This window comes from Halichondria panicea, chromosome 1 (assembly GCF_963675165.1).
Source record: "Halichondria panicea chromosome 1, odHalPani1.1, whole genome shotgun sequence".
NCBI classification, from domain to species: domain Eukaryota; kingdom Metazoa; phylum Porifera; class Demospongiae; order Suberitida; family Halichondriidae; genus Halichondria; species Halichondria panicea.
In genome coordinates this window covers 12,421,181-12,449,058 of record NC_087377.1, presented here as the reverse complement: position 1 = coordinate 12,449,058, position 27,878 = coordinate 12,421,181, and the positions used below count along the sequence as shown (strand labels likewise).

At 41.2% G+C, this 27,878-nt stretch overlaps 5 protein-coding genes and 3 long non-coding RNA genes across 17 annotated transcripts; 4 read left to right on the top strand and 4 right to left on the bottom strand.

Annotated features, from left to right (window-relative positions):
• Positions 1–3,531: 3,531 nt before the first annotated feature.
• Positions 3,532–4,984, bottom strand: LOC135349231 (mucin-2-like). Of its 2 annotated transcripts, none has more exons than XM_064547742.1 (5): positions 4,706–4,984; positions 4,311–4,643; positions 3,977–4,258; positions 3,763–3,939; positions 3,532–3,716 (listed from the first exon to the last, which is right to left on the bottom strand). In XM_064547742.1, exons 1-5 carry the CDS (start codon positions 4,767–4,769, stop codon positions 3,589–3,591), a joined length of 984 nt encoding a protein of 327 aa, XP_064403812.1. In that variant the 5' UTR covers positions 4,770–4,984; the 3' UTR covers positions 3,532–3,588. The 2 variants fall into 2 exon arrangements, with proteins under 2 accessions (XP_064403812.1, XP_064403820.1); XM_064547750.1 differs by having other exon boundaries at positions 4,010–4,258.
• Positions 4,120–5,414, top strand: LOC135350934 (uncharacterized). Of its 2 annotated transcripts, XR_010399334.1 has the most exons (4): positions 4,120–4,248; positions 4,330–4,408; positions 4,480–4,579; positions 5,278–5,414. It is a non-coding gene; the product is annotated as an uncharacterized LOC135350934 (long non-coding RNA). The 2 variants fall into 2 exon arrangements; XR_010399333.1 differs by having other exon boundaries at positions 4,247–4,408.
• A 138-nt stretch (positions 5,415–5,552) lies between these two features.
• LOC135348406 (CUB and sushi domain-containing protein 3-like) lies at positions 5,553–8,117 on the bottom strand. The gene is made up of 7 exons (XM_064546613.1): positions 7,920–8,117; positions 7,380–7,745; positions 7,055–7,336; positions 6,789–6,965; positions 6,524–6,733; positions 6,121–6,324; positions 5,553–6,070 (listed from the first exon to the last, which is right to left on the bottom strand). The coding sequence occupies exons 1-7, from the start codon at positions 8,011–8,013 to the stop codon at positions 5,793–5,795; spliced, it is 1,611 nt and encodes a 536-aa protein (XP_064402683.1). The 5' UTR covers positions 8,014–8,117; the 3' UTR covers positions 5,553–5,792.
• Positions 8,118–8,299: 182 nt separating this feature from the next.
• Positions 8,300–10,401, top strand: LOC135349287 (uncharacterized). The gene has a single exon (XM_064547810.1). It carries the CDS (start codon positions 8,359–8,361, stop codon positions 9,301–9,303), a length of 945 nt encoding a protein of 314 aa, XP_064403880.1. The 5' UTR covers positions 8,300–8,358; the 3' UTR covers positions 9,304–10,401.
• Positions 10,402–10,658: 257 nt separating this feature from the next.
• On the top strand, positions 10,659–18,479 carry LOC135350568 (uncharacterized). 7 transcript variants are annotated; one of them, XR_010399189.1, is made up of 6 exons: positions 10,659–10,982; positions 11,208–11,259; positions 12,605–12,906; positions 16,020–16,131; positions 16,276–16,570; positions 16,621–18,479. It is a non-coding gene; the product is annotated as an uncharacterized LOC135350568 (long non-coding RNA). The 7 variants fall into 7 exon arrangements; XR_010399190.1 differs by having other exon boundaries at positions 12,594–12,906; XR_010399191.1 differs by having other exon boundaries at positions 10,735–10,793.
• Positions 18,423–19,676, bottom strand: LOC135349196 (uncharacterized). Its single transcript, XM_064547701.1, has 4 exons — positions 19,287–19,676; positions 18,956–19,234; positions 18,705–18,908; positions 18,423–18,643 (listed from the first exon to the last, which is right to left on the bottom strand). The coding sequence occupies exons 1-4, from the start codon at positions 19,600–19,602 to the stop codon at positions 18,423–18,425; spliced, it is 1,020 nt and encodes a 339-aa protein (XP_064403771.1). The 5' UTR covers positions 19,603–19,676.
• A 1,687-nt stretch (positions 19,677–21,363) lies between these two features.
• On the top strand, positions 21,364–22,993 carry LOC135330777 (uncharacterized). 2 transcript variants are annotated; one of them, XR_010392867.1, is made up of 5 exons: positions 21,365–21,487; positions 21,641–21,768; positions 21,866–21,983; positions 22,059–22,237; positions 22,496–22,992. It is a non-coding gene; the product is annotated as an uncharacterized LOC135330777 (long non-coding RNA). The 2 variants fall into 2 exon arrangements; XR_010392866.1 differs by having other exon boundaries at positions 21,364–21,487; positions 21,641–21,983; positions 22,496–22,993.
• Positions 22,994–23,626: 633 nt separating this feature from the next.
• Positions 23,627–27,853, bottom strand: LOC135348435 (mucin-17-like). The gene is made up of 7 exons (XM_064546655.1): positions 27,771–27,853; positions 25,500–25,838; positions 25,177–25,452; positions 24,886–25,068; positions 24,613–24,828; positions 24,200–24,403; positions 23,627–24,127 (listed from the first exon to the last, which is right to left on the bottom strand). Exons 1-7 carry the CDS (start codon positions 27,847–27,849, stop codon positions 23,862–23,864), a joined length of 1,563 nt encoding a protein of 520 aa, XP_064402725.1. The 5' UTR covers positions 27,850–27,853; the 3' UTR covers positions 23,627–23,861.
• Positions 27,854–27,878: the final 25 nt, after the last annotated feature.

Here is a 27,878-nt window from a genome sequence, read left to right as displayed (position 1 = left end):
TGCCAAGTCGCTGGGTAAGAGAGTGTTCAAGAGACACGTCGATCTATTCCTGAACTCTATCCTGGTAAGTTGTTAGGAATGTGTAGAAGCCATAATTATGCTCCAAAACAGTTTGTGTCCTTGTTTCCTACAACTATTTCAAACCGTATAGAGGGTATATTTCGAGAGTATAAAAATGTTTGTGGTTTTCGCCGCGGATTAGGCATGAACCGCGAACATTTATAACCGTGAATTTAATATTCCATGCATGCATGCATGCTGCAAAAAAGGCGCTATTCCACGAAAATTAAATCCGCAAAAATCTTTCTAAAGGCACATCCGCGAAAATTTATACCCTCGAAATATACCCGCTATACGGTTTTGATAATGTACATTGTAGATCTGCATACTCCACTTATTACCCGAGGCGCGCGTGGGCGGCCATAGGTATAGTGGTACGTTGGTTTCTTTGTCTGTTTGGTGAGTCTACTCACCTAGATGCCATAGCACTGTGTCTACAGCATGGATAGCCTCCACACACAAGTTAATAGTGGCAGATTTCGATGTTATAGTTTTGTTGTAGAATAAAAGCGAGAAGCTTGAACTTGCACGGTGCAGCTAGCTAACTGTACGTGGCCTTTATTCGAGGTACCCTACGTATTTACAGCTGAAGTGATCCTGTACCAGGAACAGTGGAAAAGGGTCACTACAATAGAAAGCTAGAATTGTGACTGGTTTGTTGATTCTCTGTTAGCTGACTCTGCATGGGGATCCTACTCCAGCAGCCATACTTCTCTAAGACTCCAGGCTTCTTTACTGTGATCCTAGACTAGGACCTAGTCCACAGTGCATGTCTTATGTACCACTAAAGCTCTGTTCTTAAATGTTTCAGCATGCATGCCTCCGGCCAGTCTGATTTGTTTTATTGCTCCTGAGTTGCTAGACATACATTACTACATGCACTGCATTATACCACTCTTCTGGTTTCTTTATAATCATGTTACCAGCCGAGGGTTTGCACTTCAATGCTCTAGTTTACATGTCTCCCCCCCCCCCTAACATACACACACCTATACCATGCAGGAGTGCCTATACAGAGCAGTGACAATGCCCTGGTACAGTCTGCTGGAGTGGACGAGCTGTCTCACCTCACCCTGTAACAACACAATCCAACGTGAATCTTTGCGTAATGGCAGACTGTCTACATGTGTGTAGCTTATACAAGTACATTGCAATTGCTTATTTTTTCTTATGCTATGATGCACTTCCTTTTAACTGTATGTATATAGGTTGACAGAACAGTAACTGAACAATGTGTACTCGTTTCTTTGTTGATATTATTAATGAATGTGCTATAATTATTATTGTTTATAATTATTATTGTCAAACAAATCATTACCAATCTATAGATGAACACTAGCTACATAATACTGGCTAGAAAATAATAGTATTAATAGCCCGAAGTTTCACCGTCCTAATGGTCCATACGCCTGGTTAGTGTTCAGCTCAATCTCCTCTTTGGGTGACACCTCCTCATAAACAGGACCAACTGGTTTAGTGGGTTCTACAACAGATAATGCTGTTTTTCTTGTGTAGTACACTGCCTTCTTACGCGTGAACGAGTACATCACTAGGAGCCCAGCGAGAAATCCAAGGAGAGTAGACGCAACGAAAGTAATAATAACACCGATGGCAAGAGTTACACCAGTTGATAGTGTGGCAGCAGCTGTCACAGTCGGGGCTGTGGAAGATTGGCAATAATTATATAGGGATAACAAACTATAGAGCACTAGTATATATTATCACAACCAGAGTACTGTGTTGTTATACCAATATTATAATTATGTGACAGACTCTGGGAAAACCGCAGAATTAATTTTAATGTATATATCATGGAAACCTATAGCAGCAATTCACAGAGGACAATGAATTAAGGTCTATATAATATAGTCATGCAGAAGACAACCAGAATAATGATTTATAATTTGAAAACGGCTGTGGTGCCACTAGACACCACGTACTGTAGATGGTGGTGCATGGTCAGACTTATGCATGCATGGGACTATAATAATATTATATAGCTAGCTATAGGATCATGCACAGCAGAGTCAGCAAAGAAGTCCGGAATGTTATATACATATCATATCAGGGGAATTTGCCCAAGCGGGTGAAAATGTGGTTTTCAAATATTAAGGGGTGATTAGCTTAAATATAGGATACTTGCATCCGAGCGCCAAATTAGCCGTTGGTAGAGCGGGGGGTCCCCTCCTAGAAAAAGCGTTTACTTTGCACGAGTGATTTTCCTAAATTTTGAGGATGAAAAATAGTGTGTGATAACTTCAATGTCGCTGCAAACCCTGGAGCATGTGACATTGTATATTACAACATGAGTGTGGTTACGATCGTAACTAAGCTAACACATGCATCTGACAAGCACTAAGTCCTTGACGTGCACAGCATGTAGCTGAAATTTTATGCCCCATCGTTAATTAGACAAGGGGAAACAAATTGCTGATTGAATCATGATTGAATAATAATATTGCCAATGCTCATTGTGCATGCATCAATTGTCAAGTTGGGTGTGGCCATGACTTGCCAATATAGTTTGCCTCGATAGAGCTGCACAGCCAGTGCTGATAGCTAGATTATTTTCATAGTTGTCTGGGAGGCCAGGGGGGGGGTGCTCACACCTTATATAGACACGCCACTGATCACAGCAGAGCCAGCCTTCCCAAGACGCTCCATGCACATGGCTGTGTAGTATATATAGTACAATCATACTGGTGCGCCTCAAATTAATGCTTTAGGCTCATGTATATACGTATACATTGTATACCTAAACGCGTGCAGGGTAAGATTTGCTCGCTTTCATTCAAAGCAACCACTCCAATAACTGAACTTTTTGTGTTGAGGCTATCCATGCTGCAAAAGAATCGCTATAATTATATGGCAGCCAGGTGAGCGGACTCAAAATACACAGGTAAACAGACAGACAGACTAGAACACTAAAGACAAGATATAGAAACCAGAGGAGTGATATACATGTACAATAAAAGCAGTAGTGTATGACTGAGTTGGACAGCACAGCAAAACTAAGAGAGTCAGCGAAGAAGCCTTCCAAAACAACTATGATATCCAGGTGAGTAGACTCAGAATACGCAAACAGACAATGGACTACTATACCCGCTGGCCGCGGCACGGCCTCGGGTAACAAGAAACTACTAAAACCCATGTTTGCCTACGAGTCTCGGGTTAATTATCCTCACCTTCAGTTGGTGACACACACACGATGGTGTCAGGCCCAGTGCTCCAGACTCCAGCATTAGTGCAAGTGATGGTGTTGGGTCCAGTCAGTGAGAGTCCACTGTCACACTGGTAAGTCAGCACTGTTCCCTCCAACACTGTCTCATTCAACCTCTCATAGTTCACTATAGTTCCGTTGGAGGACTCCTTGGGTACTGTGCAATTAGCTGCATATAAAGAAGTAAAGTTTAAAAACAAGAAATGGAATTGGCTGCCTCACCTGGCCTCTCCCTGCACACCAAGCTCCCAGGATTCTCCACCCACTCTCCCCTACCCCCCATATCAGCGCATGTGCTGGTCCTCACATCAAGGGGGAACAGTCCATGCATCGTCACAGTGATAGGTGACTTCTGAACCCAGTGAGAAGGGTGGTGTCCCACCACTGACATCCACACTGCCATTGGATGGTGCAGCAGGAGAGCCACAGGTGAGATCTGAGAAAAGATTATAGTATACAGTCATGACAGTGAATATACCTACCTGAGAGACAGACGTATGTGGCGGGGTCAGGTGACCATCGTCCATTACTCTCACAGGTTGCTGATACCGTCTCTCCATTGCAAGTGAAGCTTAGTGTTGAACCTACTAGTGCAGGCAGTGGTGGAGCACCAACAATGGTAACTCTGTTCGCAGGTGGTGGGTTAGAAGGGCAGGTAACTGCATTAAATTAAATGTACAGTGAAGCTAGTATAACCAATAAAAGGAATTGTCACCATCACATCAGTACTAGAGCCAGCACAGTTGTCAGCTCTGATGGTCATATTGTAGGGAGTGTTGTAGGAGACAGTTATCTGTGCTGAGGTGGTCTCCACGGTGACTGGTGACCCGGAGAGAGGTGTTGGGGAGATGGTGAGGACGTAGCTGACAGACACACCACCAGTAGAGGAGGGAGGGTCCCACTCCAGAGTGATAATAGAGGAACTGATTTGGTTTTGTTGTGAAGCCACTATTGGAGCTGATGGAGAAGTGGGTGGCTCTGTAAGAGATCAGTTGTACTCAATTAAAACTATTATATAATTATGTCTCACCTGCAACAATGATCGTTAGGGATTCTGTTGCTTCTCCAATACAACGTACAACGGTGCCGTTCAGCAAGGACACCTCAGTGACTGTGGTAAGGGTGGAGGTGAGGCTATTACTACTAAATTTAGTTCTAGCTGCTTGAAACATGAAACGTTCTACCCCTATAGGTACTAGCTCAGTAGAAGCAGAAGACACCACTTGTGTCAACTGCGCAGTAACCACGTCAGGTGGAGGATCCACTTCCCACAAAAGTGAACTTCTATTAACAGAGCAGGTGAATACCACTGAGATAGTGGGGCAGGCCAAGCCATCACCAGCGCTAGACATCAAAGCAGAATCTGCATATGCATGCATTTTATAATTAAACTGCATGTTTTAATACTGCTCACTGTATTCTTACTTGCACTTGCCGTTTTGTACAGGCTTTGAAGTATCAAGGCCATCTTAATCCAAAATTCAACCATGTTGTGGTGCGAGCGTTGCTGTACCTAGCTAGCAATAGCAGCTTTAGAAACTCGGGAGCGCGCTGTCAACTTGTCAATGTTGATATTGGTTTCTGTGGTAGATTGGATAGTGTCATGAATGCGATTATCCTTTGAAGTTTTGCTGAGCTGTTCAATATCAATTAGGACAACACTAAGTTTTATGATCCTCGGAGGGAGAAGAGAACAACACAATCAAACGTGAGTCTTTGCAGTTTACTGCATAAAACTTTCTATGAACACATAAACTCAATTCTCTGCTCATTAAGCTTAGGCTTAGGATGACTTTACCTATGCATGTACATTTAAATTTAGTCACTTCAGCCACTCCCCCGAGTCTACCTCTTATATATGTGTACCCTTTAATACTTTTTGAGTGAAGCAAAACATGGCGAGAGGCATTAGCACAGCGCAGCTTGCACCACACGTTAATAATATTAATTGTTTTTCTTACAAATACTTATTGTACTGTGATTTATTTTTGCTGCAGGATGGACAAGTCTGACAGAACAGTAACATGCAGTTGTATAATTAATTGTTGTTATTTGTTCATCAGTTTATGCAAACAGATGCAGTGCTACATGTATTGTTTACATTGTCTCAATGAATAATAATGAAAGTTGCAAGGAAAACAATTATAGCTGAAAGCTAGGGTGTAATGCACATACTACCACACACCGAGCCATAATTATAATAACTGTCGAGTTTGATCACTTGGTTCATAGGCATAAAGAAACACACCACTTCAGTCTGATTGAGGAAGTCAGAAAAACCACATTATAAGGTTTTACAGCAAAAAATAATTATAACCCGTATATTAATCATAGGGATATATAGATGTCATTGCATGAGACAATCTATGATTAGTATTAGAATTATAGGCATTAATTAACACTATATCTACAAATGTATATTAAACTATAGCGAGTCTATTATAAACAAACGAAATGCCAGAATGATCGCATTATTGAATGCTATTGTATTAAAATTAAGAGTGAACAACTGTCACAGTCCTAATGGTCCGTACGCCTGGTTTGTGTTGAGTTCAATGTCCTCTTTGGGTGACACCTCCTCATAAACAGGAGTTACAGGACCAACTGGTGTAGTGGACGCTGCGTTAGCTTGTCCTTCAGTTACCGGGAAGTACACCGCCTTCTTACGAGAGAAAACATGCATCACTAGGAGTCCAGTGAGGAATCCAATGACTAAAGTGACAATGAAAGTGATGACCACACTGATAGCGACAGTTGCAGAAGTGGAGAACAAAGGAGCGACAGTAGAAACTGTGAAAGGAGATAGTATAGATAGTATACAGTATTACAAAGCTCATCACCTTCAGTCATAAGTACACACACAATTGCCTCAGGCTTAGTACTCCAGACTCCAGCATTAGTGCAAGTGATGGTGTTGGGTCCAGTCAGTGAGAATCCATTGTCACACTGGTAAGTCAACACTGTTCCCTCCAACACTGTCTCATTCGACCTCTCATAGTCCAATATACCACCGTTGCACGGCTCAGCAGGTACAGTGCAGTTGACTATATATATAGGGACGGTCAGAAAATAACTGTGAGTATACATCTTTGTATCTCATCAGCTCAACATGAGCACCCATTAATGACCTGCCATTGCAGAATACTAAGAAATGTGGAACAAAGGCGGTACAATTGTACACATGCAGTCACATAAACAAATTATTTTACAGAAAAATCAAGCTTCTAAACAGCTACATTTCACCTGGTCTCTCCCTGCACACCAAGCTCCCAGGATTCTCCACCCACTCTCCCCTACCCCCCACATCAGTGCATGTGCTGGTCCTCACATTAGGGGGGAACAGTCCCTCATCACAGTGGAAGGTGACCTCTGAACCCAGTGAGAAGGGTGGTGTTCCACCACTGATGTCCACACTACCTCTAGATGGTGCAGCAGGAGAACCACAGGTGGCAACTGAGAGGAGGGGACTATAGCGTACAATGCAGCCATGATATTAATTACAACTTACCTGAGAGACACATGTAAGTGGTGGGGTCAGATGACCATCGTCCATTACTCTCACATGTTGCTGATACCGTCTGTCCATTGCAAGTGAAGCTTAGTATTGATCCTATTAGTACAGGCAGTGGCGGACGACCATTGATGGTCACTCGATCCGCAGGTGGTGGATTAGAGGGGCAGGTAACTGCATTGGAGAAACATAATATAAGGTGTAGGTTACTAATCCATAGAAAAAAGGACACTGCATTACTTCTATTGGTCACTTCTACTAACCAATAGCAGGAATCACCACCATTACAGCACTGCTATTGCCAGCACAGTTGACAGTTTTGATGGTCACAGTGTAGTGAGTGTCGTAGGAGATGGTTATCTGTGCCGAGGTGGTCTCCACGGTGACTGGTGACTCGGAGAGAGGTGTTGGGGAGATGGTGAGGGCATAGCTGACAGACACACCGCCAGTAGAGGAGGGGGAGTCCCAGTCCAGAGTGATAATGGAAGAGAGAGTTTGATTTTGAATGGAGGAAATTATTGGGTTGAGTGGAGAAGTTGGGGCACCTGCAAATTCATGATTAGCTGCATGGAGAATTTAAAAACACACCAGCAACTGTGACAGTCTGTTGTAACTCTATTACAACACCATTATTAATAGTAGCAGTACAGGTGACATTGCTACCATCCAGTACAGACACTTCACTGAGGTTGATGAGAGTGGACGTCAGATTTCCATCATCATTGCTCACAAAAACAGCCTCAAACATGATCACTCCAGATCCAAATGTGTCCCTTCGACCAACTTGTGAGAATATAGTGAATGGATTCGTTTGTACTTCTGACATCAACATAGACTCTGCTGGAGGATCTACTCTCCATTGCAATGCAACACCACCAGGTACGAAGCATGTGAACAGAACTGTCTCTCCAGGACACGCCACACTCGTGTTATACATCAGATCCAAAGTGGCCTCTGTTTTGGAATCAAAATGACAGAAGTATCTAATAGGGCAATAATATGGTACAGTTACATGTATTTGTACTTGAATACTGAATACACATGATACATCTGCTATCAGCCTATCTACCTTAAAACATAGCTACGTACCGGTACCCAGGCTAGATCTAGTCTAGGCACGAACTTTACCTGCAACAACAAAAGATGATAGGAGATAGAACAGGAGACATATCTGGACAAGAAGATCCATCGCTAACTGCATGAAAATGAATCCCAGCGACATAAACTACATTTATAGCTGCACCAGAGATAGAGTAAGGCCACTCCAAGTGACACTCTGGTTTCTTGTCCTGAAGTTTTTCTAATTGCATGCGGGCGGGCGGCTTTTCTCATTATGTCATTATCAATTTCACCTTATGAATCTCATTATTTTGCAAATGAATATTATTATCACACTATTTTGTACCGCATGGACCATTATGCGCATGCGTAGTAAAATAATGGGATAGAAATCCAATACAGAGTTGCTTGTCACATAGAGCCGCGCATGCGTATCAATTATTCTACTGTATGAACTTTGGACTCCACTGAGACACGTGGCTAGGCTAGCTTGAAAAATGAATGAGTGATGATGAATCTTAGTCAAAGTGCTATTAGAAACTTAATACAACACAGTGTGACAGTAAACAGCGGTAGAGTTAGGGTTACTCCACTGTCAGGATGCCAAGGTCACCCTTTGTCGAATGAAAAGTCTACCAAACTGGACAAAATTGTTTTGAGAGCAGTGTGTAAGGACGATAGTAAGGTGTGTCGATCTTTTACCCTTCGTAATATCGATACTGCTCTAGTTTGTTCATGTGATGATCTGAAGATAGTAATAAGAAGCCAACTGTGTCAAGATATTACACAGGAAGACTTTGATGTTGGCTACGTACGTGGATCTACTGTGATACGGAGTCGTAGTGAAGAAGACGTGTATGAAGTTTTGTCTGATTTAAACAAGCCCAATTGTAGTTTAACACTATGGTGTGATGGTCTTAAAGAATGCATTCCAGTTACCACAGCAAGAGGAAATAAGAGGAAAAAAACAGCATCTATAAATGAAGACAGTGTTAAAAAGAAAAAGAAAAGTGACACCAGTAAAGAAGACGAGGTCCAGGAGACTGTGGAAAATCTAAAAGAAAAGTATGGGTCGAAATTCACATTGATGCAGTATCGCATTTGGGGAGAAATGATTACTGGTGGTTTACACGAGGGGTTGGACGATCCCCCAAATACAACAATGTTTGCTAGGTCTGGAGGAGGAACTCCTTATCGCAAGAAAAGTCAAAACTCTGTATCTCATATAATGAGTGAAGCTGAAACAGCCATAACTTCTGCTCTCTCTCCAAAAGATACAAGTGCAGTTGGTAGTAGTCCTGCAAAGGTCATTGAAGGTCGATCAAAACTGTATAGACAGCTTTCAGAACTTCAAAATTTGAAGAGCACAGGAATTTTGTCTGAAAGTGAATTTTGCTTCGAGAAAGAGTCGATCATGAGTCTCCTTCATCACCTGAACAAAACTGTTTCTTAATTTTTTCCAGTTAACAGAATTTCAATAAAAATTGTGCATGTATAATAGTTGTACGTATTAATAATTGTTGTCCTGTATGATAATTATAAATATCCAGAATGTGTAATGAACTTTAAGCAGTCCTCCTTGGTGACCATGCTGAATGCCGTAGCTAACAGAAACCTTGGATTAGTAGTGACTTGAAATAAAGCATTGTTTTGTTTCATTATGCTTTTTACTTCACTAAACACTTCCTCTGCTGGGTTTAGGTCTGGAGAATAAGGAGGCAAAAACACTAATCGAGCACCGAATTGATTCTCAATTAAGTCTTCAACTTCTGCTACGTGATGGACTGAAGCATTGTCCATTATAACAACGGAACAGGGGTTAAGATAGTTAAATGGTTGTAATATAGGTAGAAGAGTTGTAGTAAGAAAGTTTTCAAACCTCGCACCATCCATTGTTCCGGTAATAATATGGATATCATGTATTCCTTTCATAGATATGATAGGTATGCAGGAGTATCGAGTTCCTCTCACAAGTATTTGGTGATCTTTTGGTGGTATACCTCGTATGCTATACCCCCATTTTCTTGTGCTATTACGTCTATCACATCCAGTTTCATCTAGCCAAATTAGCATAGAAGGGTCATACATGGAGATTTCAGCCATAAACTTTGCTCTGAGTTCTTCACTGCGTCTGATAGGGATATGTTTGATCACTTGTCTAGAGCACCCCATAAACTTCAATGTTCTGCAAATGGTTGCTACACTTACAGTCACACCAAACCGTGCCACTAGTTTGGTCTGTATCTCATACAGGTAGATTCCTGTGTTTTCAGTGATCAATCTTAGCAGGACAAGTTGCTCAAATTCGCCTAAGAGCTTAGGAGGTCCATGTTGATGAGTTGCTGGATGAACATCACCAGTTTGATTAAACTGTGTAATATATCGTTTAATAGTTCTTTCACTGACACAAACGAGCTCAGATACTTCTGCTATTGAAAGATTCTTAGCTAAATACAACCAAATTACTCTCCAACGAAGATCATTTGAGTACGGGTTAGGCATGTTGACAATCCTTCAGCACTGTAAGTTCAAATATAATTTAATTATGCGCATGCGCACTTCACCTTCACAAAGGCTTGTGACAAGCAACCTGAAAACCTCTGTAGAAATCCAAGAATAAAATCTGATGCGGGCGGTGGACCAGAAACCAGAGTATCACTTGGAGTGGCCTAATAGAGGGATTGGCAACGGGAGTAAGTCACGTGATCATTTTACATTGATTTCGTACTGATTTCCTCTCAACCATCCTTGATGCGCATTATTTCCCGGCACAACGCCCGCGAAACGAAGTAATAATTATTACTTTTAGTTAGTTATTAGTCTCATGAGACTTTAGAATTGCGTATAGTAAGGCTACACGTGTCCTGTGCTTTATTTAAAGTGAAGTCCAAGCGTGGAAGAATTGACTGTGGTGTTCTAGAGCTTGAAAACTAGTTATTATTGGTCTGTGCCCCCTTTTAAGAAGCACTGCCGTAGCCAAATGATGCTTTGCCTACAGATCCTGCTTATTTGTGTCTATGTTGACGAACTGGCCTGCATACATTTCCTTGGTTAAATCTCTTTTGTAAAATGGAGGCTGTAAAAGATGAGAAAGTGTTATATTAGTTTGTGCCCCTTTTAAGAAGCACTGCTGTAAGCCTATGATGTTTTACCTACATATCTTGTTTTGTTGTGTCTCTGTTGATCAACTAGGCTGCATAAATTCTTGATTTTTATTTTCTTAAGCATGTTTTTTTTACTTTTAGCTATAAATGGAGGCTACAAAAGATGAAAAAAGTCGATAACGTAGCACATCACGGATAGTCACATTTTCGACTGTTGCCAATCCCTTTCCTTACTTTATCTCTGGCTGCACAGCCCCCTCATGCTCATCCGTGACAACAAGGCCACGTCTCCTGGGCAATTTACTGTAAGTCGGAACCTGGTTTGGGATTTCAGATGTTTATATGTACCTTCATTTTTGTCGTCTTTATATCCATGGTTCATTGAATTCGCCCGAAAATCATGGCTCTTTTCTTCGTCTTTTTTGTAAGTCAGCAATAATAATAATGTAGATGTATAATAAAATTATTATTGATTCAGAATTAGTATGGTGTGTGAATGCATGGTCAATGACTGTACTTGTGCATATCTCTATTAACCCTATCCGTCTATTCTTGAAGTATGTACTCATAGTAAATGGATCAGTGAACCAAAGTGGGCAACTTGAATTTAGCACTGTGACCACAGAATCTGAAATTAGCTTTTGGCTATCAGCTCAGCTTTCAGCTATCAGCTTTTAGTCCGCAGTACAGTGGACCTAAGTGACCAACTTGAATTTAGCACTGTGACCACAGAATCTAGCTTTTGGCTTATCAGCTATCAGTGAACCAGATCAGATCATCACGCTGAATTTTGCATAGAAATTAACTTTTCGCAAGCAGCAAAGTAAATCAGCTAAAGCTATAGCAGGCTATCAGCTATCTAGCTATTAGCCTCCTTCACAAGGCCTAAACAATGAGGAAGAGAGGCCTGGGATCGAGGCTATCTAGCTATCAGCTCTCTGCATGGCTATCTCGCTGGCCAGTCCCACATCTAGTCTTTCGTTTTTTTCGTGGCTAACTCACGATATCCGCGAAAATTAAGCCCCTCGAAAATTTCGCGCTATATGGTATGCTATATGATTGAGGGTGTAGTGGGGTATGGGATAAAGGTATGTTGATGTTGTGTAGATTAGGTGTACTGATCATGTACATAGATGTACATGTGTGTATACTTTCGTAGTGTGCATGTGGTATAAATGTGGTGGTTACTAGTGACACACAAGGATCCAAGTGTCCAAGTGTTGAGTACAGCTTGTGAATGTGTTGTGTGATGTAAATTGAGGCAATTAAAGTATAATCAAGAGAGAGAGAGAGAGTATCGAACGTAGGTATACTGTGCATCAGATGTATGCGGAGAGTAACGTGACTACTTCCTGTATATTTCATGCACACTGACCAATCCAAGTGTGGGTGATGATATTAAAGTAGCTCTCCAGTTGCTTTAGTGATAGTGTATGGGTTGACATTTATTAGACACTAGTGCTTCACTGAAACAGACTAATGTCCTCAAAACCTGACACTGTAAGAAACTTTCAAAGTGGATTCCATAGAACATTACAAAATAATTATTTTGTGTTGTACTGTGACTACGGTATCTTGAGTGCATGTGTTCGATGTTGCTCTAATACTTTCTCTCTCTCTCTCTGTCCACATTTTCCAGTGTTTACCAAGTTGCTGGGTAAGAGAGTGTTTAAGAGATACCTCGAGCTGTTCCTGGACTCCCCATATTTCATGGACTGGTGGGTTATTATGACTCTAGAAGCCATTATTTACAAGTTTGCTCCAAAACACTTTCTGTTTGTGTACTTTGCTGCAATTTCAACATTGATAATGTACTCCAGTTATTTACATGTACACACATGCATGCACATGCACACACAAATGTCTGGTGCAATATGCTGGAGTCTCACCTCACTATGTCAGCTGCTGGAAAGAATGATCCTCAGAGGGAGAATAAAACAACACAAAGCAATGTGAGTCTTTGAATAATATCTACATGGTAGGCCAACAACTCAAAGCCTAGGACGACTGCATGTACCCATGTCAAATCATATATTGTGTCATTACATGTTAGATAGTTTATATGATCTATACGTGTGAGAAGTGCCTCAAGAGGTGATAATAATTATCGTTTACTGCATAAAGAGAGTGCATGGGGAGGTGCACGCAAAATTAATACAGTAAGACCCTCGCTAATCGGTATAGAGCGAGACCAGACTCCATCCAAATATATGAAATTTCCGGATTAACAGATGTCATTAATCGATTATGAATGTTAACAAAGACACTTGCACGTACGTGTACATGTATTATGAATATACGCGTGGCCTTTAATCAAGGTGCGTATTTTCAGCTGAAGTGATCCTTTACCAGGAGCAATGGAACAGGGTCCCTAAAGTAGAAAGCTAGAATTGTAGTTTGTTGCTTCTTTAGTTCCAGAGCATATCAGGAGCCACAAGACTCCAGGCTTCTTTGCTGACTTTGATGTGATTCTAGTCCACAGTGCATGTCTCATGCACCACTAAAACGCAGTTCTCAAAACTTTCAGCATGCCTTTAATTTTATTGCTTTTGTTACTTGCTGCTTACTAGCCAGCTTTTATGCTCATACATACATCTGCATTTATTGTGTAACACACTTTAGGTTTGTTAGATTCATGTCAGTAGCCGAGGGTTAGCACTTCAGTGCTCTAGTTCACCAAGCCATCAGATAGACTTCTGTTTCCCTCTTCTATAATGACTGTGTAGTTCATTGTCAACAATTACAACAGTACCGCGTGTGCTGATGCTGTGTCAATATAAAGCTACTAGCTAATATTGCTAATATGTACACACATGCATGATATGATTTATCATGATGAGCATTTTAGCAGAGCTACATGTAACTACTATAAGTAGAGTAGCAACACTCCATGGACAAATTTTGCTACGCATTCTTCTGAAAAGGCTTCAATGGCATTCCCAGTAATAAAACCAGGCATAACTCGAGAACAAAGTATTACTAAATCCACGAATCAGAATCCAAGAAAATGTTACCAGAAGCCTATATAGAAACTCTTACTTGCACTCCATTGATCCTTAAGCAGCTGTAGCAGTCTACATACAAGACACACACACCACACACACAAACACACACACTATATCATATACCTTGCTTGCGCATACGCACCGAGGCATAGTAATAACATAACAGTATACAAAGCAAACTAATACTTCTTTTATAATCATTTTAAAAGAGGTATTGGTATGCTGTGTATTTGAGTGTTATATAACACTCTAGTTTTTGAGCGAAGCTAAACATGGCGAGAGGCATTAGCACAGCGCACCACTCGTTTAATATAGCTTCTTTTTTAATACAAAAGATGTAGTGGCTTTTAATGAACAGATGTTGCTGTTTACAGTTGTTAAAATCGTTCACATGGGGTTGGTCAACGCAGGACAGCTGCCTGAGAGGATCAGTTGAAACTGTGTGTACAAAACAATAATACTTACCAATCCTAAAGCTGTACTCAGCAGTTGTACTGCTCCCAGCACAGTTGGTAGCCACAACACTAACAGTGTAGTCCACATTGTATTGAGCAGTCACTGTGACAGAGGTGGATGTGAAGACAGTAGTAGAGAGCTGGGCCAGAGGTGATATGGTCACTGTGTAGGTGAGGTCATCTCTACCACCATTCTCAGTAGGAGGGTTCCACTGTACAGATACACTGACTTCATTGGCTGAGGTGTTTAAAGTGGAGTGTCTTATTATGGAAGGTGGTCCTGGTGGATCTATAAGAAATCGAATATGATGGTACAATGGCCTAGACAGAAAAAAAACATTACTCACTAGCTAAACGGATTATTGAAGATCCTATCAGGGTCGCAGTAGGCTCAGGATCTACACAGGACACAGTAATCCCATTCTCTGCTGCTCTTGACACAGTAGATGTTAATGTAGTGTCATTGGCTGTAATCAGTGTCACAGTGTAGCCAAATAACGTCATTGGTACATTGAGATCAGAAGCGGACAAGAATACGAGTCACATCTGACGGTTCCCATCTTAAGGAATTTCCAGCAGCGGTGCAGGTGAAAGTGACTGTTTCCATTGGACATGGTCTCTCCACACTCACTGAATATTGGGCTTTATGAAACATGCAGCAATGTAAGGAAATCTATAATTGAATAGTCAGTCTTACCAGTGCTGAAGCCAGCCAGAAAGCAAATCAAAAAAACTATGAGCTTTATTATCTCTATTAGTGTCATCTCGAATTATTTCTTGACAGTGAGAATGTTTACACAACCTCCTTGTTTACTTCCTTTATGATAATTTATTCATAGTTTCTTTTAATTACACTTCCAGTTTTCGTAGACAAATAATTAACAAGATGCTCATAGAGCATTCACCCCGTGCGTTGAACTTCATTGCACGCACACAGAGGCAAAACAGATACAATAACTTTTTACTGTAATGACTAATCTATAATAATTATATATATAGTACAGAATGTGTGTGTGTGTGTGTGCGTGTGCGTGTGCGTGTGTGTGTGTGCGTGTGCGTGTGCGTGTGCGTGTGCGTGTGCGAAGACCTTGTACAACCTCATGGAGACACTGCTCAAACTGGTGAGATGGGTGAATAAAGGATACTTATTGTATCATTCAGTATGACCCCAGAGAAGGTCCGACATGCGTGCACGAATCACTATAAGTTCAGTGCATTGATGTCATTGTGTGATCCAAAAAATACACTAGCACTTGTAATTATTCATGCACGCATGTCGGACGTCCTCTGGTGACCCTAAACTCTCTAAGTCTATAAAGTTACTTTAGTGATGTTTGTTGTACTATCGATAGCGTGGGTTGATATTTCTTAGCCAGCTAGATCACCTAAATTTCCTCAAAAGCTGACACTGCAAGAAATTTTCTAAGTAGATTCCACATAACATTTTCTTGTATTTGTGTAATTGTACTGTGAATGCATGCATCCAACTACTTTGAGTGTTCAATGTTGCTCTGTCCTTGTTTCCTACATTTAAGCTATTTCAATAAATAACGAGATCTGTATATACTCCACTTAATTACATGTATCCCCCTCACCCACCCCCAGAGCAATATGACAATGCCCTGGTGCAGTCTGCTGGAGTGGACTGTCTCACTTCACTCTGTCAGCTGCTGGGGATAATGATCCTCAGAGGGAGAATAGAACAACACGATCCAATGTGAGTCTTTGACTATATTACGTAGCTACATGACTTACGCCATTGTTCTAAGTTGTTGATAATGAACACATGCAGTACATGCATGCTCTATAAATTATGTTACATGCACATTAGCAAAGTACCAGAAGTTTCACAGTCCTACAGGTCCATACGCCTGGTTATGGTATTCAGTTCAATCTCCTCTCTGCATGGGTGACACCTCCTCATAAACAGGACCAGTTGGTGCAGTGGGTCCTATACATTATCTTGCTCTTTAGCTGACGGGGAGTACACATTCTTCTTATGCATGAACAAATACATTATCAAGAGTCCCATCAACAATTCAATGACGGTGAATAGAATGCCATGACAACCACGCTGATGGAGACAGCTCCATCAAATCGACTCCCATCAGATAGGCTGGCGCAATTGTAAGAAACAGCTGTATAAGTGGTTCAAGGTATATAGAAGCATAATTACTTTAAGTAATGACTACACTTGCCACTGCAGAGGATCTCTACTGGGTTTTGGTCCCACTCTCCTGTAGCTGGACAGGTGGCAGTCATTATGCCCTCAGCCTCAGGGAAGAGTCCATCATCACACTGGAATGTCACTTGCATGTTTACCGGAAAGAGCAGGTACTGAATGATCACTGATGGTGCCACTCTGTGGTGAGGATAGTGGAGCCGTGCAGTTCATTGGAGGAGCTGTGTAAATAACATACTGTTGGGAAGTATTAATTTTCATAACAATGCTCAGTAGAGCATTCACACTGTGCGTTGAGCTTCATCGCACAGCAGCAAAACGGATACAATAACTTTTTACCGTAACGAGTTTATCATTATGGGGAATATAATTATGATCGTGAATTTATAAAGCAACGATTAAATCAATTGGTTTGTCGCCTTCGAAGATCGCCTAAAAGTTTCAAGTACAGCAGTTAAAGCAGCCTATGAAAGTGTCTAGTTCGTTCAAACAGCTCATTTTGTGTCCATGCATGTACACACATATACACATTATACATCTGCATTTATTGTGTAACACGCTTCAAGTTTGTATAGATTCATGTCGACAGCTGAGGGTTAGCACTTTTAAATTAGTGCTCTAGTTTACCAAGCCATCAGATAATAGATTTCTGTTGCCATTAAGCTCCTCTTCTATTGACTGTGTGTGGATTCATTGCCAACAATTGCAAACAATAATGAAAGCACCGCAGGTGCTGATGCCTCAGTGGATGTGCCAACATAAACCTACTAGCTGATATTGCTAATACACACGTGATATGATTATCATGATGAATATTTTTGCATCTAGAGTGGGATCGAAATGATCATGATTGTTGCTAAAGAGGATGCTAAAAGTACAAAGTTTATGGCTGCTGCATCAGTGTATAGAGCCTTGCAGCTCTCTAGCGTTCTAGTACAGAGCTAACTACTGAGTAGCAACACTCCATGGACAACTTTTGCTACACATGCACTCTTCTGAAAGGCTGCAATGGCATTCCAAAATTAGGCATAACTCGAGAACGAAGCATTCTTTTGGAAATCCACGAATCAGAATCCATGAAAACATTACTAGAACCCTATAGAAACTTTTACTTGCAGCTTATTGATCTTTGAGCAGCTGTAGCAGTCTACATACACACATGCACACATACAAACACACACTGCCGTATACCTTGCTTGCACATACACACCGAGGCATAATAATAACTTAACAGTATCCAAAGCATACAAATACCTCTTCTATGATCGTATTATAATTATGATCATAGAAGAGGTATTAGTATACTTTGTATTTGAGTGTTATATGACATAATTATAACACTCTAATACCTTAATTGAGCGAAGCTAAACATGGCGAGAGGCATTAGCACAGCGCACCACTCATTTAATATAGCTTCTTTTTTAATACAAAAGATGTAGTGGCTTTTAATGAACAGATGTTGCTGCTTACAGTTGTTAAAATCGTTTACGAGCATGCACATTAACACAGAAGTTTCACTGTCCTACTGGTCCATACGCCTGGTTAGTATTCAGTTCAATCTCCTCTTTGGGTGACACCTCCTCATAAACAGGACCAACTGGTGTAGTGGGTCCAACATTAGCTTGTCCTTTAGCTGCTGGGGAGCATACTGCCTTCTTACGCATGAACAAATACATGATCAAGAGACCTATCAATAATCCAATGATTGTGAACGCAACTGCTGTGACAACAACGCCGATGGAGACAGCTGCATCAAATCGACTCCCATCAGATAGGCTGGCACAACTAAAAGGAGCAGCTGTAGGTTGTTCAAGAGAGAAGTATTATTACAAGTGTATATTCAAGTAATGAATACACTTGCCTCTGCAGACGATCTCCTCGTCCCACTTTCCTGTAGCTAGACAGGTAGCAGTCATTATTCCCTCAGGGAACAGTTCATCGTCGCACTGGAGGGTAACTTGTGTACCGGGAAAAGCTGGTACTGAATGATCACTGATAATGCTATTCCGTGGTGAGGGTAGTGAAGCTGTGCAGTTTATTGGAGGAGCTGTGTAATGATTAACATAGATATTTTGTATTAATTTCCTACAACCAAGAGCTTAACTCACGAGTTGTGGGAGTAGGTGTGGTTAGTAATGTACACTCAATAGCCTCAGGGTCTGGACTCCACATTAGTGTACCCTCACATGTCACCATTGTAACAGCAGATACATACCCAGTGTCACACTGGATGATTACTGTGGATCCTGATAATCTGCTGGAGACTGGTCCAAAGGCTCCATTCATGGGGTTGGTCAACACAGGACATTTACCTGAGAATTAAGGAGTTGACAATTTGTGTCAAAATAATAATACTCACCAATCCTAAAGTTGTAGTCAGCAGTTGTACTGTTCCCAGCACAATTGGTAGCCATAACACTTACAGTGTAGTCCACATCGTATTGAGCAGTCACAGTGACAGAGGTGGATGTGAGGACAGTAGCAGAGAGCTGGGCCGGAGGTGAGACGGTCACTGTGTAGGTGAGGTCATCTCTACCACCAATCTCAGTTGGAGGGTCCCACTGCACAGATACGCTGACTTCATTAGCTGAGCTGCTCAGAATGGAGTATCTTATTGTGGAAGGTGATCCTGGTGGATCTATGTAACTTAGTGTATACAGACAATTGACGAGACACTAACTGCAACTCACCAACCAATCGGATTGTTGAAGATCCTATAGTGGTCAGAGTAGGTATACTAAGCTCAACACAGGACACAGTGATCCCATTCTCTGCTGTTCTTGACAGAGTAGATGTTAATGTAGTGTCATTGAATGCAATCAGTGTCACAGTGTAATCTGACTGCATTAGTGGTACATTGAGACCCAAGGAGGAGAGGATAGTGATGCTAGTAACATCTGATGGTGACCATCTCAAGGAATCTCCAGGAGCAGTGCAGGTGAAAGTGACTGTTTCCATTGGACATGGTCTCTCCACACTCACTGAATATTGTGCTTTACGAAACATGCAGCAATGTAAGGAAATCTATAATTGAATAGTCAGTCTTACCAGTGCTGAAGCCAGCCAGAAAGCAAATCAGAAGAACTCTAATGAGCTTTATTATCTCTATTAGTGTCATCTCAAATTATTTCTTGACAGTGAGAAGGTTTACACAACCTCCTTGTTTACTTCCTTTATGATAATTTATTCATAGCTTCTTTTAATTACACTTCCAGTTTTCGTAGACTAATATAATTATAACAAGATGCTCATAGAGCCGTGCATTGAGCTTCATTGCACGTGCACAGCGGTAAAACGGATACAATAACTTTTTACCGTAATGACTTCATTATAACATGGGGAATGATTGTGAAGCTATAATATTTGAAAATCGCCTACAAGTTTTAGAATTATTTCAACCACCGTCTCATTACAGTTAAAGCAGTCCATGAAAGTGTCTATAGTTTGCTTAAACAGCTTATTTTTATGTACACACACCGATATCACCATACAGTGTATACAGTTGTCACTAACATCACCATACAGTGTACACACCAACATCACCATACAGTGTACACACTAACATCACCATACAGTGTACACACCAACATCACCATACAGTGTACACACCAACATCACCATACAGTGTACACAATAATTATATGCATCTTATAGGCCTGTTATTATAGCACCAAATATTTTTCGCCATTATTCTAGAATAAAAATTACTGCGTTATCATAATCGGTTATAAGCCTATTATAGCCTTCTTATATTGTTCATCCTCTCTCTTAGTACGACACCTATTATACACATGATATATAAGACACCTATTATTATATTATTATATACCCCACTTGGGGTCTGTATCATAGCAACTGGGTGGGGTTTAACTACCATAAACCCCAGCCCTATATATATAGAGCACATTCCTCATAAACTCCCTTGCCTTGATGGCACACTGATTTTATACTAGATCTACATAGACACTTGTTGACAAGGGTAGGACAGATAGTTGGGGCTCGCTAAACACCAGGAAGGCTGGAGGATGGGTGGGGCTCATTGCTTGGACATTGAAAAGTTAATGCATCGAGCTAGAAGCTTAGCACTGGCTTCAAGCTATACGCACAAACTTTTTGTTCGTTTTTAATAGTTTATGAGACTGTTAGCTAGTTATATCCAAGGTGATCGAGGTAACTTAGCTGGCAAGTACTTTTCATTCAAGTGGGTAGATCTATATATATAACACTTATTGTCCACTACATTTGAATTTATAGCAAATGTAAACCATCCTTGGCCTCGGGGCTTCGCCCTCGTCCTCGGAGGTTGACTGCCATAAATTTTGATATAGTGAACAATAAGTATAACATAATTATTATAACCAAATCTATCCACCCTATATATAGTACAGAATGTGCATACTGGTTGGTGTAAACCACCTCGCCCTCGGGCTACGCCCTTGTGCTTAAGCGGTGGGTTTACTGCCATAAATCCCTAAAACTATAACAATCCTGTTTGATAATAGTGGCAGTATAGTTGTCCATTTCTTTCACTTTGAATTCCACTAGTGACTAATACAATGTAGTATATAACTATAACATTATTATTATTATTATTACAACCTCTTTACCAAATCTACTCACCCTATAGTACAGAATGTGCATATTGGTTGAATGATTTCGTACTGTCTATTGTTTATTAATATTTACGACACGGAAGCATTTTCCTTATCAGTACAGTGTCCCTTTTCTCTGAAGGTTCTTTGTTTATTGTCCCACTGTATTTCACTATCTCTACCTCCTCCTCAGGTACTATATTATGGCTGAGGGTGTGAGGCTCTACTCTCAGGAGACCTGGAGGATGGTCACACAGACCAGGGGAGTGCAGCTTGTAGAGCAGAACATCCACAAAGTGGTGAGTGGGTGATGGGATTTTTGCATACAGTGAAATCTTTGGTCATTAAGGTGTAGATTTTGACTTTTTTTAGTACTGTTGTTGGAGTGTTTCCATGACGACTCTTAGTCTACTAATGTTATCAGTTCATATCCCGCCCCTTAATTTCTTTAGCCGCCTGTAGCTGTCTGACCAGTGGTAACTTCCTGGGATGCTTCCCAGAAGAGTGAAAGTAAGAAAAACTCACTGTTACCACACTATAACTACAGCTGTTGCTCTCACCAGTATTACCAAGGCCTATGGTGAGACACTGTACAGACTGTAGACTGTGCTGATAATTTGAGGTGTACTGTCAAGATTGTAAAATTTATTTGTTTGCTCAGTTTATTACTTGTACAGCACTCAACTATCTCTTTCTCTAACCTTGTGAGCTGCTGCTTGGCTTTCAATATTGTTGTACATTGAGCGCTGAAAGCCCTTTCGACTGTGTTACTACCTGAACAGCTGTCTGAAAGATGTAATACGCTTAGCTATTGATGATTGTGTTTACGATTGAATTGTTTTACTATTGTTCATCCTCCCCCTTCCTCAGCTCCTGTGGTATTGATCCTGGACCGTCTGTATTTGGGGTGGTACATCGTATCCATGACGACCCGACTCATACAGACCAGCAGATGTACTCGTGTGGTTCATTGGCTCCCAAAATGAGGAGGGGAGGATGTATAGACTCACACTATCACAAGCCGGGAGAGCCGTGGGAGAGAATGAGGGGTGAGGGTGTGTGCATGCATGTTGTGTGTGGAGATGAGATTGAGTGTGGTATGGGATAAAGGTATGTTGATGTGACATGTGGATTAGGTGCACTTTTGTAGATGTGCTGTATAGTATAGGTAGATAAATGTGGTGGTCACTGTATCAGCCAGTGACACAAGTGTTGTGTACAGCTTGTGAATGTGTTGTGTGTTGTCCATTGAGGTAGAGTACTTATAATAATAATGGTAGTTTTAACCCATTGTACACCCCCTCCAGTTCCTTCTCCTGCTGGAGAGCTGAGTAGTGTAATGGGTGTGGTGACCGAATGTCCTCCCTCCTCCCCCTCTGTGCTGAGACACTACGACACAGACACTACCCTAAGCATATCAACCTCTTGGAGACACTGCTCAAACTGGTGAGATGAGTAGATGTATGAAAGTAGCTAGCTCTCCAGTTGTTTTATAGTGATAGTGTGTGGGTTGAAATTTCTTAGACACCAGTGCTTCACTGAAACAGAGCAGTGGATTCCACAGTACATTTAATTGCTTGTATTTGTGTTGCACTGTGACTACGCTACATTTATTTGAGTGCATGCATGTGTTCAATGTTGTTCTAATACTCTCTTTCTGTTTCGTTATCCATTTTCTTTGAGTGTGTTCAATAATGTTGCTCCAACGCTGTATAGAAGACATTATTTACAATAGCACAGGTTAACGTTTGCTCCAAAACACTTTTGTGTCCATTGTTTAATAGGTAATGTATATTCTCCAGTTATTTACATGTACTCCCCCTCCACCCACGTCACAGAGCTGTGACAATGCCTTGGTGCAGTCTGCTGGAGTGGACTATCTCACTTCACTCCATCAGCTGCTAGGGAGAATGATCCTTAGAGGGAGAGTAGAACAACACGATCCAATGTGAGTCCGGCATTGCGTAATGTCTACTTTCTGTCTCTATAATCACTTTTTGAGTGACAGAAGCAAAACATGGCGAGAGGCATTTTCACTGCACAGCTTGCACCACTCATTATAATAATTGTTTTTCTTACAAATACTTTATGTACTGTGATTTATAATTATTTGCTGCAGGAATCTGGACAAATCTGACAGAACAGTAACATGCAGATGTATAATTAATGTAGCTTAATTGTTGTTTTTTCTTACTACTCTTTGCTAAATATGTGAACAGATGCAGTGCTACGTACATGTATTGTTTACATTGTTCTCAATGAACGTATCTGATGCTGAATATACATTATAATAAAAGTTGCAAGGAGAACAATAGTATACTGAAAGCTAGAGTATAATGCATATACTACCACCACACCGAGGCATAGTTATAATAACTGTCGAGTTTGATCACTTGTTTCAAAGGAACCACACCACTTCATTCTATTTCTTTGAGGAAGTCAAAAACACCACGTTATAATAATGACAAATTTACAGCAAAAAATAACCTCCTGCTTGTATTAGGGAATGCAAAATAAATTATTATATTGAGAAAATCTCTACGTATAGTTATATAATTATAATATACGAAGGATAAAACACTATAGCCTCTATCATGATAGTCTGTAGAACAAATGAAATGCCAGAATGATCGCAATTAATTATAACTCGTTGAATATTAAAGTGAATGAGTTTCACAGTCCTACTGGTCCGTATGCTTGGTTTGTGTTGAGTTCAATCTCCTCTTTGGGTGACACCTCCTCATAAACAGGACCAGTTGGTGCAGTGGGTCCTACATTAGATTGTCCTTCAGTTGCTGGGAAGTACACTGCTTTCTTACGAGAGAAAATATGCATCACCAGCAGTCCAGTGAAGAACCCAATGACTAGAGTGACAATGAAAGTGATGACCACACTGATAGCGACAGTTGCAGAAGTGGACAAGGAAGCGACAGTAGAAACTGTGAGATGAGGTACCGGTAGTATATAAATAGCAAACAATTACAAAGCTCATCTATATAATTATATATCACCTTCAGTCATAAGTACACACATGATTGCCTCAGGCTCAGTGCTCCAGACTCCAGCATTAGTGCAAGTAATGGTGTTGGGTCCAGTCAATGAGAGTCCATTGTCACACTGGTAAGTCAGCACTGTTCCCTCCAACACTGTCTCGTTCAACCTCTCATGGTCCATTATAGCACCGTTGCAGGGCTCAACAGGTACAGTGCAGTTGACTATAATTATATGGACGGTCAGAAAATATATCTATATCATAATTATGATTATACTATGACTATAGCACATGACAGATGTTTGTATCTCATCAGCTCAACATGAGCACCCAATATTATATGACCTGCCATTGAATACAATTGTAGACAGATCATGCAGACAGAAATTATTTTTTCGCAGGAAAATTTTGTTCTGATCAACTACATTTCACCTGGTCTCTCCCTGCACATCAAGCTCCCAGGATTCTCCACCCACTCTCCCCTACCCCCCACATCAGTGCATGTGCTGGTCCTCACATCAAAGGGGAACAGTCCCTCGTCACAGCGATAGGTGACCTCTGAACCCAGTGAGAAGGGTGGTGTCCCACCATTGATGTCCACACTACCTCTGGATGGTGCATCAGGAGAGCCACAGGTGACTGGGGGATCTAATGAGGACACCAATGAAAAGAAGCATGTACACATTTTTGATTAAGATTATATACCTGTAATCGGACTGCTGCAGTCAAAGGTCCCAGGGTTAGGAGACCATCCACTAGTGCCACAGGTTGAGGTTCTCACTTCATTGTCTCCACTGCAAGTGAAAGTGAGCATGGATCCACCAATAGTGACAGGAGGTGTGTTGGTGATAGTCACACCAGTAGCAGTAGATGGTGTGGGGCACACAACTGCATTGATTGATAAAGGCATTTATGTTTTATGATCATAAAATAGCCTACTTATATACAATTGCAGCCTATAATCAATGACGGCAGTCACCATGAAGTATAGCTTACTTAGATCCACAATTGAACTTTCTTGACTCATTCCAGCACAGTTGACAGCTCTGATGGTCACATTGTAGGGTGTGTTATAGGAAACAGTGATCTGTGTGGAGGTGGTCTCCATGGTGACTGCTGACCCAGAGAGAGGTGTTTGGGAGATGGTGAGAACATAGCTGACAGACACACCACCAGTAGAGGAGGGAGGGTCCCACTCCAGAGTGATAATGGACGAACTGAGCTGGTTTTGAATGAAGGATACGCTTGGATTGAGTGGAAGTGTTGGGACAACTGAAAGTTAAAAATCTCAGGTATAATTATGAAGTATAAATACTCACCAGCAACCATGATGGTTTGCTGCTGTGACATAGGACCATTGTTAGTAACAGTACAGGTGACATTGCTATCATCCAGTACAGACACTTCACTGAGGTTGATGAGAGTGGATGTCAGAGTTCCACCATCATTGCTCACAAGAACAGCCTCAAACATGATCACTCCAGGTCCAAGTGTTCTTCGACCACCAATTTGTGAGGGAAGGAAGAAACTTTGCAGTGACGTCCCTGCTGGTGATAGTAGATCCACTTGCCATGTCAACGAAGTACCAGGCGAAGAGCATGTGAACAAAACAGCCTCACCAGGACATGCTACACTCGTGTTCGACATTAGAGACGCCTCTTTTGGTAGAGAAATGACAGTAAAATAAAATATTAATCTATAATCATAATTTATACCGAAAAATATGATTTGAGATAGTAATTAATATAGCAAGACCTGAGTTAGTATAAGTATAGCTTGTACTATATAGTATTTTTAGCTACCTACAGAGGACTTCAGGTTGGTTGACAGCAGTAGAAGTTGAAGTGCAGCCAGTCAGTCATGCCATCTCATTCACACAGTGTATGTCTATACTTCACTAATGCAATTAGTGGTCATACTTGACTGCATTTCAACTTTGAACTTCTGCCAACCAACCTGTATCAGAGGTGACCCTCTAAATATACGACATTTGAACATTTTTCACTCATAATCATACATGGCACTTAAATCGCCTCAATTTCATAAGACACATTTTATTAAGTTTAACCGACCTGTAGCTATAGTGGCTCAACTACCTCGACTGACCTCTGGCCTTGTGACTAATGAATTACTGCATTCCTTATCATTGCAAATTTCTACTATTAATTAAAGCTGCAATTGGCTCGAGATCCCACACTGTTGAATATGTGACAAGCAAAGTCAGAAAGTGGTCGGAGGAGATAAAACTACTAGCTAATATTGCCCAATCACAACCCCACGCAGCCTACTGTGCCGACGTTCATGCATGGTCTTTCCAGTCGTTGGTCCTTCCTGTCACGTATGATTCCAGACATTGCTGACCTGCAGCAACCCTCTGGAGGACACGATCCAACACGACTTGCTTCTTGCCTTGACTGAACAACCAGCGTGTTCAAGGGAAGTGAGAAATCTTACTGGCTCTTCCTGTCCGTCTAGGAGGAATAGGAATTACTAATCCGGTAACTGCACCACATAATTATGCAAATGAAGCGTCGATAAAAACCGGGCAAAGACGTTTCTTCCTTCTGACAAGAGTTGGGACTGTTCTGCAATGAGAGTGGGGCCTTCTTGGAAGCATAGATAGAGTAGAAGAGGGATTGCAAACGGAAGTGATTCACGTGATGTTTTACAGTGAAGTCTACGTAGTGGCTCTGGGACCATCCGTGTATCTCCTCATAACTCCCACAAAAGCCCGGGAAACTTATTGTGTCCAAAGCATACATCTCAGAGCTACCCCCATTACTGAATCACATGCCCCCTGATAGTAGGTATCAATTGGAAACAAAGAAAATATAATCTCGATTGTCGTGAAGTAGCTAGAGGTACACAGAGCGCTTTTCACGCTTGTGTTCCTATAGTACCTTTGATATAGCTAAGGCTTTGTAACTAAATAGTGTCCTGTGTCCCAAATGGCCTCAAGTATTAGAGAAAGTTGATGTTTAGCAGCAGAACTGCTCGTGGACTTCTTACAGAGAGCAAAACAATTCTCATGAATTATTCATGTTTAGCCCTCGTGTTAAAAAGTAAGCCTCGATTAAAACCGCGGAGATACACGGATGGACTTCGAGGGTACTTCCGTTTCCAATCCCTCTTCTACTCTATCTATGTTGGAAGCAAGACAATGTAAACAACTTAAACTTGCCATAGCTAGCTAGCTAGACAATCTATGGCTAGATTTTAGTTACTTGAGAGCATACACGGAGCTAGCCTCGTTCCCAGGCCGATCCGTCTCCAATTGAACGTTAGGTCGACTCCTAGTCGATGGATCGGCCTGGGAACGAGGCTAACACGGAGCTAAATTACGGTACTAAACTTATACAGGGAAATATGACAGGAAACAAAGTGTGAAGAATCTCTGCTTTTGTTTCCAGTTCCTGTCACTAACCACTTCCAATCACTATTATTTGCATCCCAACTCTACATGTACAATCATCAGCAAAAAGCTATTAATTAAAGCAGGAGTGTATGTATCTTCATACACTCCCTGAGATTAAAGCTAGCTAGAGTCTAGGCCTCAAGCTCTAGCCTCATACACAACCACATGAACTTACTTGCAACACCTAGAGCTGATGTTATGTAGAGACAAAGCAGGAGACATCTTTGGACAAGAAATTCCATTTCTCCCATCATTAGCCTCGATCCCAGGCCGAGTTTTCGCT